The sequence below is a fragment of the Impatiens glandulifera genome, chromosome 2 (assembly GCF_907164915.1).
Source record: "Impatiens glandulifera chromosome 2, dImpGla2.1, whole genome shotgun sequence".
NCBI classification, from domain to species: domain Eukaryota; kingdom Viridiplantae; phylum Streptophyta; class Magnoliopsida; order Ericales; family Balsaminaceae; genus Impatiens; species Impatiens glandulifera.
The window spans coordinates 55,496,066-55,508,860 of NC_061863.1; the positions used below are offsets into that span (position 1 = coordinate 55,496,066).

Sequence of the window (12,795 nt, forward strand, 5' to 3'; positions counted from 1 at the left end):
ACTCATATTTATTTGGTAATATTCTACTCAGATTTACGATTTCATAACATCTATCCAACCACACCTATCATCCTTAACTCCTCATATCTACAATATTTTCCTCATTATGTGCAATGCTTGCTTTTCTTCATATCTACAACTCTTTTTTCAGCTAGAACTCGATAAATTTATCATTATTCATAACTATAGTATTTCCAATACTCTAGTAGAGTATGTAATTGATTAAAACAAACTAGTACTAAATTAGTACTATGTAGGATTATTTATTGTTCCTCGCACAAGATTTTCTCTAACTTTTCTTGAGTCGGAAGAATTTAAAGCCAATAATAATAGTTAATGAGTGATATAACTTTATATTTATATTTGTTGCTATACCCTGGTTATTTTTCATATGTCTAATTATTATATTTACAATTTATGTAATAATATATTTAAATTTATTTAAAATAAAAAAAAAATCCGATTATACCAAAGTACGCCAAAAAATCGAATTAATGACCGAGAGAAGAATAGGTAATATATATATATATATATATATATATATATATATATATATATATATATATATATATAATGATGCTTAATTTTGAAAATGTCCGGAAGGAACTGTGGTTAATTTGAATATATATATATGAGAGTAAATGGATACTTGAGTCGGCTTGTGGTTGACCCGTTCATAAACTTAAAACGGTTAAAAATAAAATTAAAAAATACTATTGGTATATTTCAAACTCGCACCCTAACAAAAACAAGTATAACTCTTTAACCAATTAGGCTAATAACACTTTATATTTTAAATTTAACACCAAATTTAATAAACATAGGACGTGTATCTTCCTAATTAAAATAAAGTCAAATGTTTTTTTGATTAGTAGTTTTTGTTTATAATCAAAATGTTTGTGTTAGTTTGTGTGCAATAACAATATACTGTTTGTGTTTCTCATTTTCCATTGTAAAGATTTAAATACAAATTAAATATTAAATTAGAATTAAAACCTTTACAAGGTTTGTTGTGATTGTTCAGTCATTATAATTAATCAAAGGTTAAACCCACCTTAAATCCAAACAAATTAAAATTATAAATTGTGTGAGATAATATATAAGAATGAATTTTATTAATATTTTGATTTAATGAATTTTCAACAAACATGAAATTTGACCTCAAATTAAATAAACTCAATGATAGTTGATTTGTTAAATTAATCTAAGTCAAATCTTAATTATTGATAAGTCTAAATTTCACACGTGTAAGGATTATCCTTAGTTGGTTGGATTTAATTGATTAAAATAATTGTTAATATATTTGAAAATTATAAAAAAATAAAATAAATTTATTTATTGTTATTATTATTATTATATATTTTTTGAAATATATATTGTAAAATGATAAAACCTTAATTGGATCTGGGAAACATTTAGAGAGAGAAAATCGGCGATATAAGTTCATAAGGATGGCGACCGGAGGCGGAGGTGGCGGTGGCGGTGGCGGTGGTAAGGTTTCGTTCAAGGTCACTCTGACATCCGATCCTAAACTTCCATTCAAAGTGTGCGTTTGCAATTCATTTCATTTGCCTATTTATTTATTTATTTATTTATTTATTTATGAATGTGACTTTATTAGATAGTTTCTACTTATTCGATTGAATTCTGTTTCTTCTCTTTCAGATTTAGTGTTCCCGAAGCTGCTCCTTTCACTGCTGTTCTCAAATTTGCTGCTGAAGAATTCAAGGTCCCTCCCCAGACCAGCGCTATAATTACCAATGGTATTGCTTTCATCAAACCCTAACCCATCTCCCAGATTTATGAATGTGGCTTTTCTATTGATGGGTTACGGATTAATTAGCTAGATATAATTGTTGGGTTTAAGCTAAGGAATCTTGCAGTGAATGTATTAGTACTCTAGTTATGTGAAATTGGTGGTGGTCTTAATGGTTTCAAAACTCCATTTTTATGCTACATGGTTTGTTCAAATTTTAGCTTAGGGGAAGAAAAAACCAATGAGCCTAAAGATCACATGATTGATCATGTAGAGGAAACATGGGTTTTTAAAAGACACACGTCTAGATTTTAGAGGTAAACATGATGCAGACTCTTTTGAAACTTGGATTTATCCAAATCTTTTGGCTATATCTCGATTCAGTTTTAGGAAACTCTTTGTTCTTATTTGAAATTGAACATGAGACATTAAGCATTTGGTATTTTAGGCCATACTCTTGACACTTTAGCTATCTTATTTGGTTACTTATGACCGGATTACTTGTTTGGTGTAAAACTGAGTTGGGTTTGAAGGCTTGATTACAATGTAGATTTTTAGATCGATCACAAACTAGATTTAGGCTGATAAACATAATTTGATCTGAATGAGATCGCAGATGAATGCATACCAAAATAACCTACATATGAATGTTCCAAAAACATGTTTGTTCACTCATCAAGTTGTTTAGGTTGATTGATGTGATGAAAAAAAGGTTTATTATGTTTAACCTTTTTTTTTCCATGGATTTTTTTCTGATTGCAGATGGTGTAGGAATCAATCCCCAGCAGAGTGCAGGTATGTTGTTCTCCATATTTTGTTTTACAGTTACTTGTGGCTACATATTATCTTGATCAACACTTGTAAACATGAAAAAATTGCATCTATAAAGATGTCTTTACATCTTACTGTCATCACACATGTGGTTGAAATTATTTCCATCATCTCAAAGATACCACCACCATATTGTTGTTATCAAATTTTGAGAATGGCATATGCAAATTAAAGTCACATATGTTATGGTAGAAATATAGCCAAATAAATCCAAGTTATAGCATTTTTATTTATTTTTTTAGTTAAGGAGAACTAGCATGACACTCATATCCACCAGGCACCAAGTTATAGCATGTGTAGTTGTTAATTCAAGAAATTTGGGGTTTTGAATACAACTTCAACCCTGAAAATAATAAAATTTCAATTCATTCAATACTCAAAGGTAGATGATCCTGCAACAACACAATCATCATCATGCTAAAAACCTATAAAAACTCAGAAGTTTGACCTGGATTATATTATCTTCTTTTGATTGCTTGGATTGTTAAAATGTAAGCCAGAATTTAATGTCTTTTTTGTTGACATGTTTGGATGTTGCAGGTAATGTTTTTCTTAAGCATGGATCTGAATTGCGCTTAATTCCGCGTGACAGGGTTGGGTTTTCATGAACATCTTTTAACATATTTGGGAAAGATCAGAATGATGAATGATCTATAGTAAAAAAAATTCATTTTTAGTTATTGGTTTGACAATTTTGTAAACTTTTTGCATAATATTTCAGGGTATCAACTTATATATAAGATTTATAATAATAATAATAAATAATTTTCAAACATATGGCTCTATTTGAAAACTTCTAAACAAGAAATCCAACTCATTCAAACATAATTGTGAGACAGTCTTGTTTGGAAATACCTAGTTCTGAAACCGGATCTGGGTTTGAACTATTTTTTTTTAAATTTATCTTAAACTTTTTTTTTTTTTTAAATATCTAATTCTAATATTGTTTTAGATGAACTAAATATGGTCATGGTCATCAGTACTGTTGGATTATATGTCTTTATCAATAGTCATGTATTGACTTTTGTTTATTGGATAATAGTTTTGTCAACTTATGAACAATTCAATGTTTTCCAATTGGGAGCAAATGATGATTTTGATGGAGATTGACATTCCACCGGCTATATCTCCTTTATAAATTTAAAATGACTTTCCACATTTACCTATTCAACTTACTATTTTATAAATCTCAACCACATAGAAACCCTAATGGACAATCTTCTCTCTTGTTGCAAAAAATCCAAATGATGAACCCTCCACATGATACAAGGCAGAACATAGCCTGCAAACAATTCGAATTGCATCTATTATCGGCCTCAAATCTCAAAAGAAAAAAATCCTTCAATATGAAAGTCTACGCTCGTATCCGAATAGGTAATAGTGTCCGGTCAAAGGAAGTGAGAAGTGCTACGAACAGTAGTGGGGACACTGACCCCAATTTTAATCTCGACTATCGTTGTACGATTCACCACGATGTGGCTGTTCGGCATGGCTCGACTATCGTTGTACGATTCACCACGATGTGGCTGTTCGGCATGGCCCTAACATTTATATTGAGCTATATGACCGTCGGTTGCTCTTACCTGACCGTCGAATCGGGGTGGCTTCTATGGCGATTCGCGATTTGTTCATGGAAGGTGAGCCACAAGATGAGAATCATCGGGTTGTGCGTAGTGGGGAGCTGAGTCGTCGGTTGTTTAAGGGTTCTAGAGAATGTCAAGGAGAAGTTAAATTCAGATATAAATTCTCGGAGACCGTGAACATTGCGTTGCCTTCTTGGTGGTTTTGGCCGTCGAATGGCATAGTGGATAACAATATTCACATTGGGGTTTATTGCCGTTGCGAGAGATATCAACTAATGTAAATGTGAAAATCATTGATCATCTTTTAGTATTTATTTAAGATTCAATGTTTCATATTTAATTATAATTAATAACATCTTATTTTATGTTAAGGGATCCACATACATTTGTTCTATTTAACATAATAATTATAAATTTTTTTGATTAAATTACACACATTTATATAAAAAAATTGTGATTTAAACCAATATTCTTAATAAAATTATATTAGTAAACATATGTATGCAATATGCATATTTTTTAGACAAATTTAGTTATTATTAAAAACGCTTTAAGTTAAAATTGAAATTAAAATGGTAAGGTCACACTAACTACCTAAATTAATATATATATATATATGACAAAAAAAAAAAATTATGTTTATTCTAACTTTGAAACAACTAAGAAAATCATCAATATAATACACAAACTCACTTGTATAAATATATACTTTTGTATTTTGTATTAGGGAGGGGTCGGTATAGTATACTTTAATTTTTTATTCATACCTTATACCTTACCTAAATTTCGGTATAAAAAAATGCATACTTTTACATTACTTTAATTTTGGTATACCTTATTTTCGATATACCTTAATTTCGGTATGGTGTCGGAATTATAAATTTATACATAAAAAATATATTAACTTAAACAAAAAAAATTCAACTAAGAATAAATAAAAAACTATACCTACAACTTTCTTTCTATCATGAACCTTGAACCTCAATTGTGCGTAATGTAATTAGCTCAGAAACTTTTTTCCTTCAACAACTTTAAATGACACTTTATCGAGTATCATATACTCTACTCGGTCAATTTTACGCTATAATTATATTTTAATTTGATTTCTAAAAATTATGATTATGTATAATATTAATTTTTTTTCAAGTACCGTATAATATATATTTTTTAATTTATAAATATTATTTTGGTATTTCGGTATATCTCGATATACCAACATTTTAAAAATCGTATACATTTATCTTACCAATAATTTCGGTTTCGGTATCGGTATCATGCTTTACATTTTTTTTCAGTATACCAAAAATATCGATATTTTTGATATATTACAATACGATATTTTCGATATACCTATAATTTTGATATTTTTTCCACCCCTACTTCTATATAAATTTCTTTTTCACACCTAAAATTCTTAATAAAATATATTTTATTAAGTAACCAGAGATGCAAGATTATCATAAATGAAAGTTTCTATTAAGCCCAACAATTTTGTTCTATATATAATAAAATATAAAGTTTTATTTATAGAAAATAGTCGAGTCTTACAATTAAACAAAAACAATTTATTTTATACTTTTTTAAAACAATTTATTAATTAAAAAATTAATCGTAATTATAAAGAAGTGTAATTCAAGGCCCGTTAGAAAATTCGGGCCTGACAGAACTATTGAAGGCCCACCAAAAACACTGACGACAGGGTTAAAGAAAAATCGTAGACCGCCAAAAAGCGATTTGAATTTCCACTCTTTCACTGTTCTTCGTCGGTATTCTTTCTTGATTAGTGATTGATTATTATCCATGGATTATCATCAGAAGGAGGTAAAGATTTTGTCAATCTGAACCAATCATCACTTCAATTGCAATTGATTTCTCTACAAGTCCTGATCCTGAATCAGAAATGCCTCTGAGATCCATCTATGGAGAGGGAGGCTAACCTTCCTGGATCTTCACCGAGTAAGAGAAGTCTGGTCAACCAGCATGAATCACATCTTCACCATTGTTCATCCTCAAACACTTCGTCTTCTTCCTCGTCCTTCCCTTCTTCTTCACCGGGTTTACTTCGGCAGGTACAAGCCGCTTTCAAACGTCATGGACCTCGAGGTTTGTTTTTGCGTCTGAATTTCTCAATCTCGATCTTCACTAATTATGTTTTTCGACTATGGATAGGTTGATTTCCCATTTGGTTTGTGATTTGGGCAATAACAAATTTAGGGTTTTTTTTTTCCACTTTCTGCTGATTTATTTCCATCGCGTACCAAATTAAGAAAATTCTATGGATGTTTAGGATTTGTCATAACGATCAAGCATCTGTATTTAGGTTAAGTTACCAGCAACTCTATATTTTATTGTTGACTCTATTTGTTGGTATCATGATAAATGATGTTGGTCTTTCCCCCTATGGATTTCCTTCGTTTTGGTTCAAGTGGGAGTGTTCTCACTAATGGGTAATTCCGTTTATCATGCAAAATGTTTGATTTTGTGTTGCTATGGAATTCTGCAGGGACAGTGCCATTGACAAATATGAGGCCAAGGCGTGCAGTGGTTTCACATAGAGAAGTATCAGAAGGTTCTGTGTCACATGCTGATGTTGGTGTGGAATCCAAGAAAATTAAGAATGATGAACAGATATCAAGAAGAGTCTCTGTCAATGAAAATCAAGTAGTTGCATCGGGTAGACCACCTTCCACTGCCAGCACAATCACAAATACATATGATAATGGTTTCAGTGCTTATGATGTTAAGGATGACCTCCATAGATCATTAGATGGGTATAAGAAAGTTGATGCAGGTTCGTCAGTAGTTGTAGAATCACAAGATCGCCCACTGGTTGATTGTGTGAGAAAGGTGCAGTTTTCTTTGGGAAACACTTCCAGACCTCAGGGTAAGATTTTATTCTATTCTCTCCTCTATGTAGCTTGTTGAAAAATGGTAGATTTCTAGATGAAGATTTTTTTACGTTCTCAGTAGGCTCTAGGATGATCACTGAAACTGACAACCCGTTTGCTCATAAGCTTTTATTTGCATTGGCAGAAACTGAATATGTTTTGAGTAATCAACCAGAACCTGTGACTGCTATCAACCATGACCTGAAGCACCAGAATCTCACGAACCAGTACACTGATAATAGCTTGAAGTCTGATATGGTGAATTCTTCGTTGCTTGCAAAACGAACAACAGAGCTTCAGGACCAGCTGTACAAGTTCAGAAATTTAGTACCTGTTGACCTGAGCTACCCCATGACACAGGCATCAGTTATTGGGTCATCTACAACATTAACAAATTCAACTTCTGCTCCCTTGTTTAATTACACAACCAACTATCCCTGTCCTCAGATGATTAGTGGGCCTAATGTTGCTATAGAATCTAATAAAGAGTGTTTAGTGACTTCTGAACCCGTGTGCCATGGGAAGATAGTGCATCCTTCTTATTCATTTAACTGCAACAGCATGATGTCTGTAGACCACATTACGAATGAAACCCCACATGCCAGCTCCAGAGCTGGTCAAATTGAACCTAAAGAATATGATGAGATAGGTAACCAGCGAAAAAACAATATGTTGAAGGAAAGTGACATTTCCAAAAATCCTTCCCTTCTTGATGGTAAAGTGAACCAAGCACAAGAACTTTCTGCGGGCATGCAGTCTCAGCATGCATTGCCCAAGAACTCAACTCCTGATTCATTGATTGAATCTTCTAAATCTGAGAAACAAGATAAGGCTCCAAGTGGTAAATCAACAGCTAGACATCGTAAAAAAGGTTATGACTCTGATTTGTTTTTTAATGTTAACGGAAAGCTTTACCAACGGCTTGGCAAGATAGGTAGTGGGGGAAGCAGTGAAGTCCACAAAGTTATTTCGTCTGATTGCACAATCTTTGCCCTAAAGGTGATCAAGCTTAAAGGCCGTGACTACTCTACTGCATACGGATTTTGCCAAGAGATTGAATATCTAAACAAATTGAAGGGAAAGAATAATATCATACAACTCATTGATTACGAGGTATGCATTCTGTATAAATTACTGTTGTCTTGGTTAACTGAAATAAAGAAAGTATAGCATCACACAAATTGTTTACAAGGTATGCATTTTGCATTATACCAATGTCTTGGTCTTACTTAAACAAATAAAACAGCATATAGTACATTTTGATCTTAACTTGTGGTTCAGGGGTTATCATAATTGGGAGATCAAACTAGAGTATAAAAATCAGGGGTTAACAATTTTTTTTATAAAATACCATAAAGGCCAAATATCCCATCCCTGCTAGAAATTTGTTATTATAGCCATACTAAGGCCAAACATGATTTGAAACATAATAACTGAAGGTGTTAATACCATTATTTACTATGGTATGTTCAGATGAATTATGAACCATGACTATTAAATCTACTTTTTGGACTTGAGAAACTTACAAATCAAATATGTTTCTGCAATCACTTACAAGGCAGACTCAACCTTTTCTCGTCTTCGACCTTGTTCAGGTGTAACATGTGAAGCTCCATTTCATTGCTAACAGAAGATTGATGATTGATCCTCTTGCTTTTCGAAATATCATTTGAATTCTTCATCAGAGAAGACTATTAAATGTACTTAAATGTCATTTCCCCTGTCATTTATATGATATTTTATTACTACATTCTGGACACAAACAGTCAGGTGGATGAAAAGATTAAAGTTATTTATAATCAGAATATTGATAGAAGTTGAGATGTCAAGAGAAGAAGTTTAGTTTTCCTAAATAGGAATAGTAGCATGGTTAATGTCAAACATAAGACTTGTGAAATGAATGTAAATATCCAATGGGCGTTCATGAATGTTCTCATAGTTTTTATCTAGAATGGGAAATTTTAGTATAACACAAACAGATGACATGTGAGTCATGGATTAAGAGAGATGTAAAAACTAATGTGAGTGAAAATCGAATCTGAGACCTTTGATCTTTGAGATAAGAACTTTTGCCACTTGAGCTACCCTAAAATGATATTTGGTGCTTTCCAGAAAGCCTAAATGACTTTGGTTATGTTTAACAAGTGAAAAAGAAGAAATCAAATCCTCAATAATGATTTATTTTTCACAAACTACTCTATTTTGATTAATGTGAGTTCTACGGGTCAAATCATTACTTTACCCAAGAAAATCATTAATAGTTGATTCTATTTGTTACTCAATGTTTATTCAACTCAAAGGTAAGATAAAGCACATAATCTTGCATGAAGCTTGTGAAAATTGAAATGAATGGAATGGTAAAACTAGAAAGTAACATTTGTACTAGCAGAGCTAGTAAGAATCTAAAAGATTGGCATACAAATTATTTCTATATCAATATTCAGATTATATTGTAAAATTTTGCTGCATTTGGTATAAAGATGTTTTTCTTGATCATGATTTTATTTTATAGAGATTATTGTGATTTTTGGCTAACATAACAAATGTAGATTTTTCCGAATCATGATCAACATGAAATACCAGACAGCCCCTTGTTCTGTATCAACAAAACTCTTCAAAGTAGCTCACATGAATCTCCTTCTTAGGTGACAGATAAAACTTTGTTCCAAGAAGTTGTGAGTGGTTCAATGAACAACAAGGATGGAAGAATCAAAGATGACAGATACATATATATGGTGCTTGAACATGGAGAAATTGATCTTGCCCATATGCTATCCCAGAAGTGGAGGGAAATTGAAGGCACCAGTTTAACAATTGATGAGAATTGGCTTCGATTCTACTGGCAGGTTGTACAGAACTTTCATTTTACATTCATATCACCTTTGAATGTCCCTATTATTCCATGGCTGAATATGTTCTTTCAAGAAATAATTTAGATGTTCGTTATTGTTTGTTCTTTTCTTTCTTGTCTCATCCTTAGTTTAACACATGCAAAACCTGATAAAGGCATTCTTGTTTCATATGGTGTAGAATAAATGATTTGGGATAAACAATTCTCAATAATGCAATGGAAGGGAGTATCTCTTTTACAATTTATTAATGACCTTATTTTACATCACAAATATAGGAGAATGTGGTCACATTTTACTTCTACTTGATCTCTTTCGAATTCACGCACTTATTATGAAGGGCTTTTAATGTCATGTAATGTTGTGCTCATTTGATATTTTTTTTGTTTGTTTCTTATCACTTTTTTTGTTTAACATCATTGTATGACCTATTTATATTGCCTCGTTTGGAAAACATTGTTTTACTTTTGTATCTCGATCGATTTTAACATGCAAAAACGCGTGGAAACTTAATTTATTCAGACTGCTTTGAAAGTCCTAAATACATTTCATCCTGCTAGTTGTATGAACTAGTATATATATTTTTGGTTTTCCTGGGATAAGCAAATTAATTAAAGGAATTCTGATATTCATATATTTAAAATTTCAGCAAATACTTCAAGCTGTCAACACAATACATGAAGAACGTATTGTACACTCAGATTTGAAGCCAGCAAATTTTCTTCTTGTTAAAGGTTCGCTGAAGCTAATCGACTTTGGTATAGCTAAAGCTATTATGAGCGATACAACAAACATTCAACGGGATTCACAGGTTTGTTTTGAATTTGATAGCCTAGCTATATTAGTAGAATGAATGAATTTGTAACAAAAATAGTGGATTTTTTTAGAAAACATTATTAAGTGATGTTAATGCACTTAGGCCTTGTTTATTGTTGTATTAATGCAGGTTGGTACATTAAGTTACATGTCTCCAGAAGCATTCATGTGCAATGAAACAGATTCAAAAGGAAACGTAATAAAGTGTGGTCGTTCATCCGACATCTGGTCCCTCGGTTGCATCCTATACCAAATGGTGTATGGAAGAACCCCATTTGCAGAATACAAGACATTTTGGGCTAAGTTCAAAGTAATAACAAATCCAAACCACGAAATAATTTACGAGCCCATCTCAAATCCATGGCTTCTCGACATAATGAAGAAGTGTCTTGCATGGGATCGAGACGAGAGGTGGAGAATTCCCGAGCTTCTTCAACATCCATTTCTAGTCCCTCAAACCTTACACCAACTTCCTGCATCCTCAGTTAAAGATTTGATTAGAGTTTTACCGGAGTCGTGTAGAAATAATCCGAGGGTGGTGGCTCTTTGTTATGAACTTAGACAGTTATTGGAACCGGAGTTGAAATTGAAAGATGATTATTGTTCCATGTTTGGTCAAATGTCTAATGTTTGCAATCAACTACAAGAGGAACTGTCGGGTGGGTTAGGAGATGAGTCGAGTTCTTAGTTTTATTAACCAATTCATGTTGGTTGTTGTCATTTGTGTGTATTATTATGAATCAATTTGAATATTTACTTCTTTTTTTGGTTTATGTAGTAGTGTGAAGGCATTTTGTGCAGTTGTAAGATCCTTTGAAACTTTTTTTTTTTGCTTTTGTTTAAATCATCGTTACTCTGTGTTGTCGATGTTTCACCTTTATTGAAGGATTAGTTAGTGCTCTTAATACAATTAAATTAAATAAGAAAAATTATAATGACACTGCACAACTATGACTTTTCGTTTTCATTTCTTAGATTTGTTTTTAGTTAACATTATGACTTTTATGTTACTTTTTCAACTTAACCACCCTCTTGGAGTCTCATGAATAAACTATTACAATTAGATAATTTGAATTAAATAAATTGCAATGAATTTGGTTTTAGACCCCGTTTTCAAATAAAATTTAATTTATTGTTGTTGGGCTGTTTTCCAAGTCTGTTTTTTTTCTTCTTCTGGGCTTGGGCCTTTTGGGTATACCTTCTCTATGCGTATATTGACAGAAATTCTGAATGCAGGTACCGAGGTTTAGGGTATTCTACGTGAGTTTTTATTATATATATATATATATATATATTGAAAACGTTGGATTACGCTTCTCCAATAAAGCACGACTAATCTAACAATTTGAGCACATAGCCCACACCCATTTAATCAGGCGCATAACTTGTTATGCGATAACTTGTTATGCGACAGACTCGAATTCAGAACATCAGGCTGTTAATATATATTCTGGATTATTTTAAGTTAAATTTAAGAAATATAAATTTTGAATCATAATTAACAAAATTTATTTAATTTAATTGATGTTATTGTGTGGTCTTTTTATTTAGAGTACCGGAAGCAAGAACGTTAAATTCGAGTTAACTTTTAAAATTTTAAAATTTTACGAATGTAGAGAATGATTTTAAACTAAGCAAACTTTTACGATTTTAAATGTACGAAAATAAGGTTAGTAATTTTACAAATTTATAAATAATTTTGATTTTACAATTTTATACCATTTTACATGGAAAAAAAGTTAATTTATATTTATAAATTAAAAAATTATTATATATTCAAATAAATGAATTAGTATAACTAGTTTTGTAAATATTAATTTTTCATAATATTATTAATTTTTATACTTAATTATATATATAATAATAATAAAATGAAAAATGATTGAGACAATCAATTTGAGTGATTTAATGAGAAAAAGAATCGACTGAAAAACTAAAATAATTTATTTCTTTTCTTTCTTTCTTTACAATTTTTTTTCCAACAAATAAAGTGATGACTTGTCATTTCCTCTCCTATTCACTCATCAAACTAAATTTGTAAGTAAATTATGAGTTTACAATTAAAAAATAAT

General features: G+C 31.3%; 2 protein-coding genes across 2 annotated transcripts; both read left to right on the plus strand.

Moving 5' to 3' along the window:
* The first annotated feature begins 1,403 nt into the window (after nt 1-1,403).
* LOC124927343 (ubiquitin-fold modifier 1) lies at nt 1,404-3,362 on the plus strand. Its single transcript, XM_047467748.1, has 4 exons — nt 1,404-1,546; nt 1,666-1,763; nt 2,519-2,551; nt 3,128-3,362. The coding sequence occupies exons 1-4, from the start codon at nt 1,452-1,454 to the stop codon at nt 3,193-3,195; spliced, it is 294 nt and encodes a 97-aa protein (XP_047323704.1). The 5' UTR covers nt 1,404-1,451; the 3' UTR covers nt 3,196-3,362.
* Nucleotides 3,363-5,920: 2,558 nt separating this feature from the next.
* LOC124928013 (serine/threonine-protein kinase MPS1-like) lies at nt 5,921-11,584 on the plus strand. The gene is made up of 6 exons (XM_047468537.1): nt 5,921-6,273; nt 6,674-7,054; nt 7,204-8,171; nt 9,704-9,904; nt 10,557-10,718; nt 10,854-11,584. Exons 1-6 carry the CDS (start codon nt 6,090-6,092, stop codon nt 11,409-11,411), a joined length of 2,454 nt encoding a protein of 817 aa, XP_047324493.1. The 5' UTR covers nt 5,921-6,089; the 3' UTR covers nt 11,412-11,584.
* The last annotated feature ends 1,211 nt before the right edge of the window (nt 11,585-12,795 follow it).

Bases quoted from the DNA above. Each gene is read 5' to 3' on its own strand.
- LOC124927343 (XM_047467748.1), top strand. From the start codon at position 1,452: ATGGCGACCGGAGGCGGAGGTGGCGGTGGCGGTGGCGGTGGTAAGGTT. The intron at 1,547-1,665 runs GTGCGTTTGCAA...CTTCTCTTTCAG, and splicing joins CCTAAACTTCCATTCAAAGT to ATTTAGTGTTCCCGAAGCTG. The intron at 2,552-3,127 runs GTATGTTGTTCT...TGGATGTTGCAG, and splicing joins CAATCCCCAGCAGAGTGCAG to GTAATGTTTTTCTTAAGCAT.
- LOC124928013 (XM_047468537.1), top strand. From the start codon at position 6,090: ATGGAGAGGGAGGCTAACCTTCCTGGATCTTCACCGAGTAAGAGAAGT. The intron at 6,274-6,673 runs GTTTGTTTTTGC...GGAATTCTGCAG, and splicing joins CAAACGTCATGGACCTCGAG to GGACAGTGCCATTGACAAAT. The intron at 8,172-9,703 runs GTATGCATTCTG...TCTCCTTCTTAG, and splicing joins TACAACTCATTGATTACGAG to GTGACAGATAAAACTTTGTT.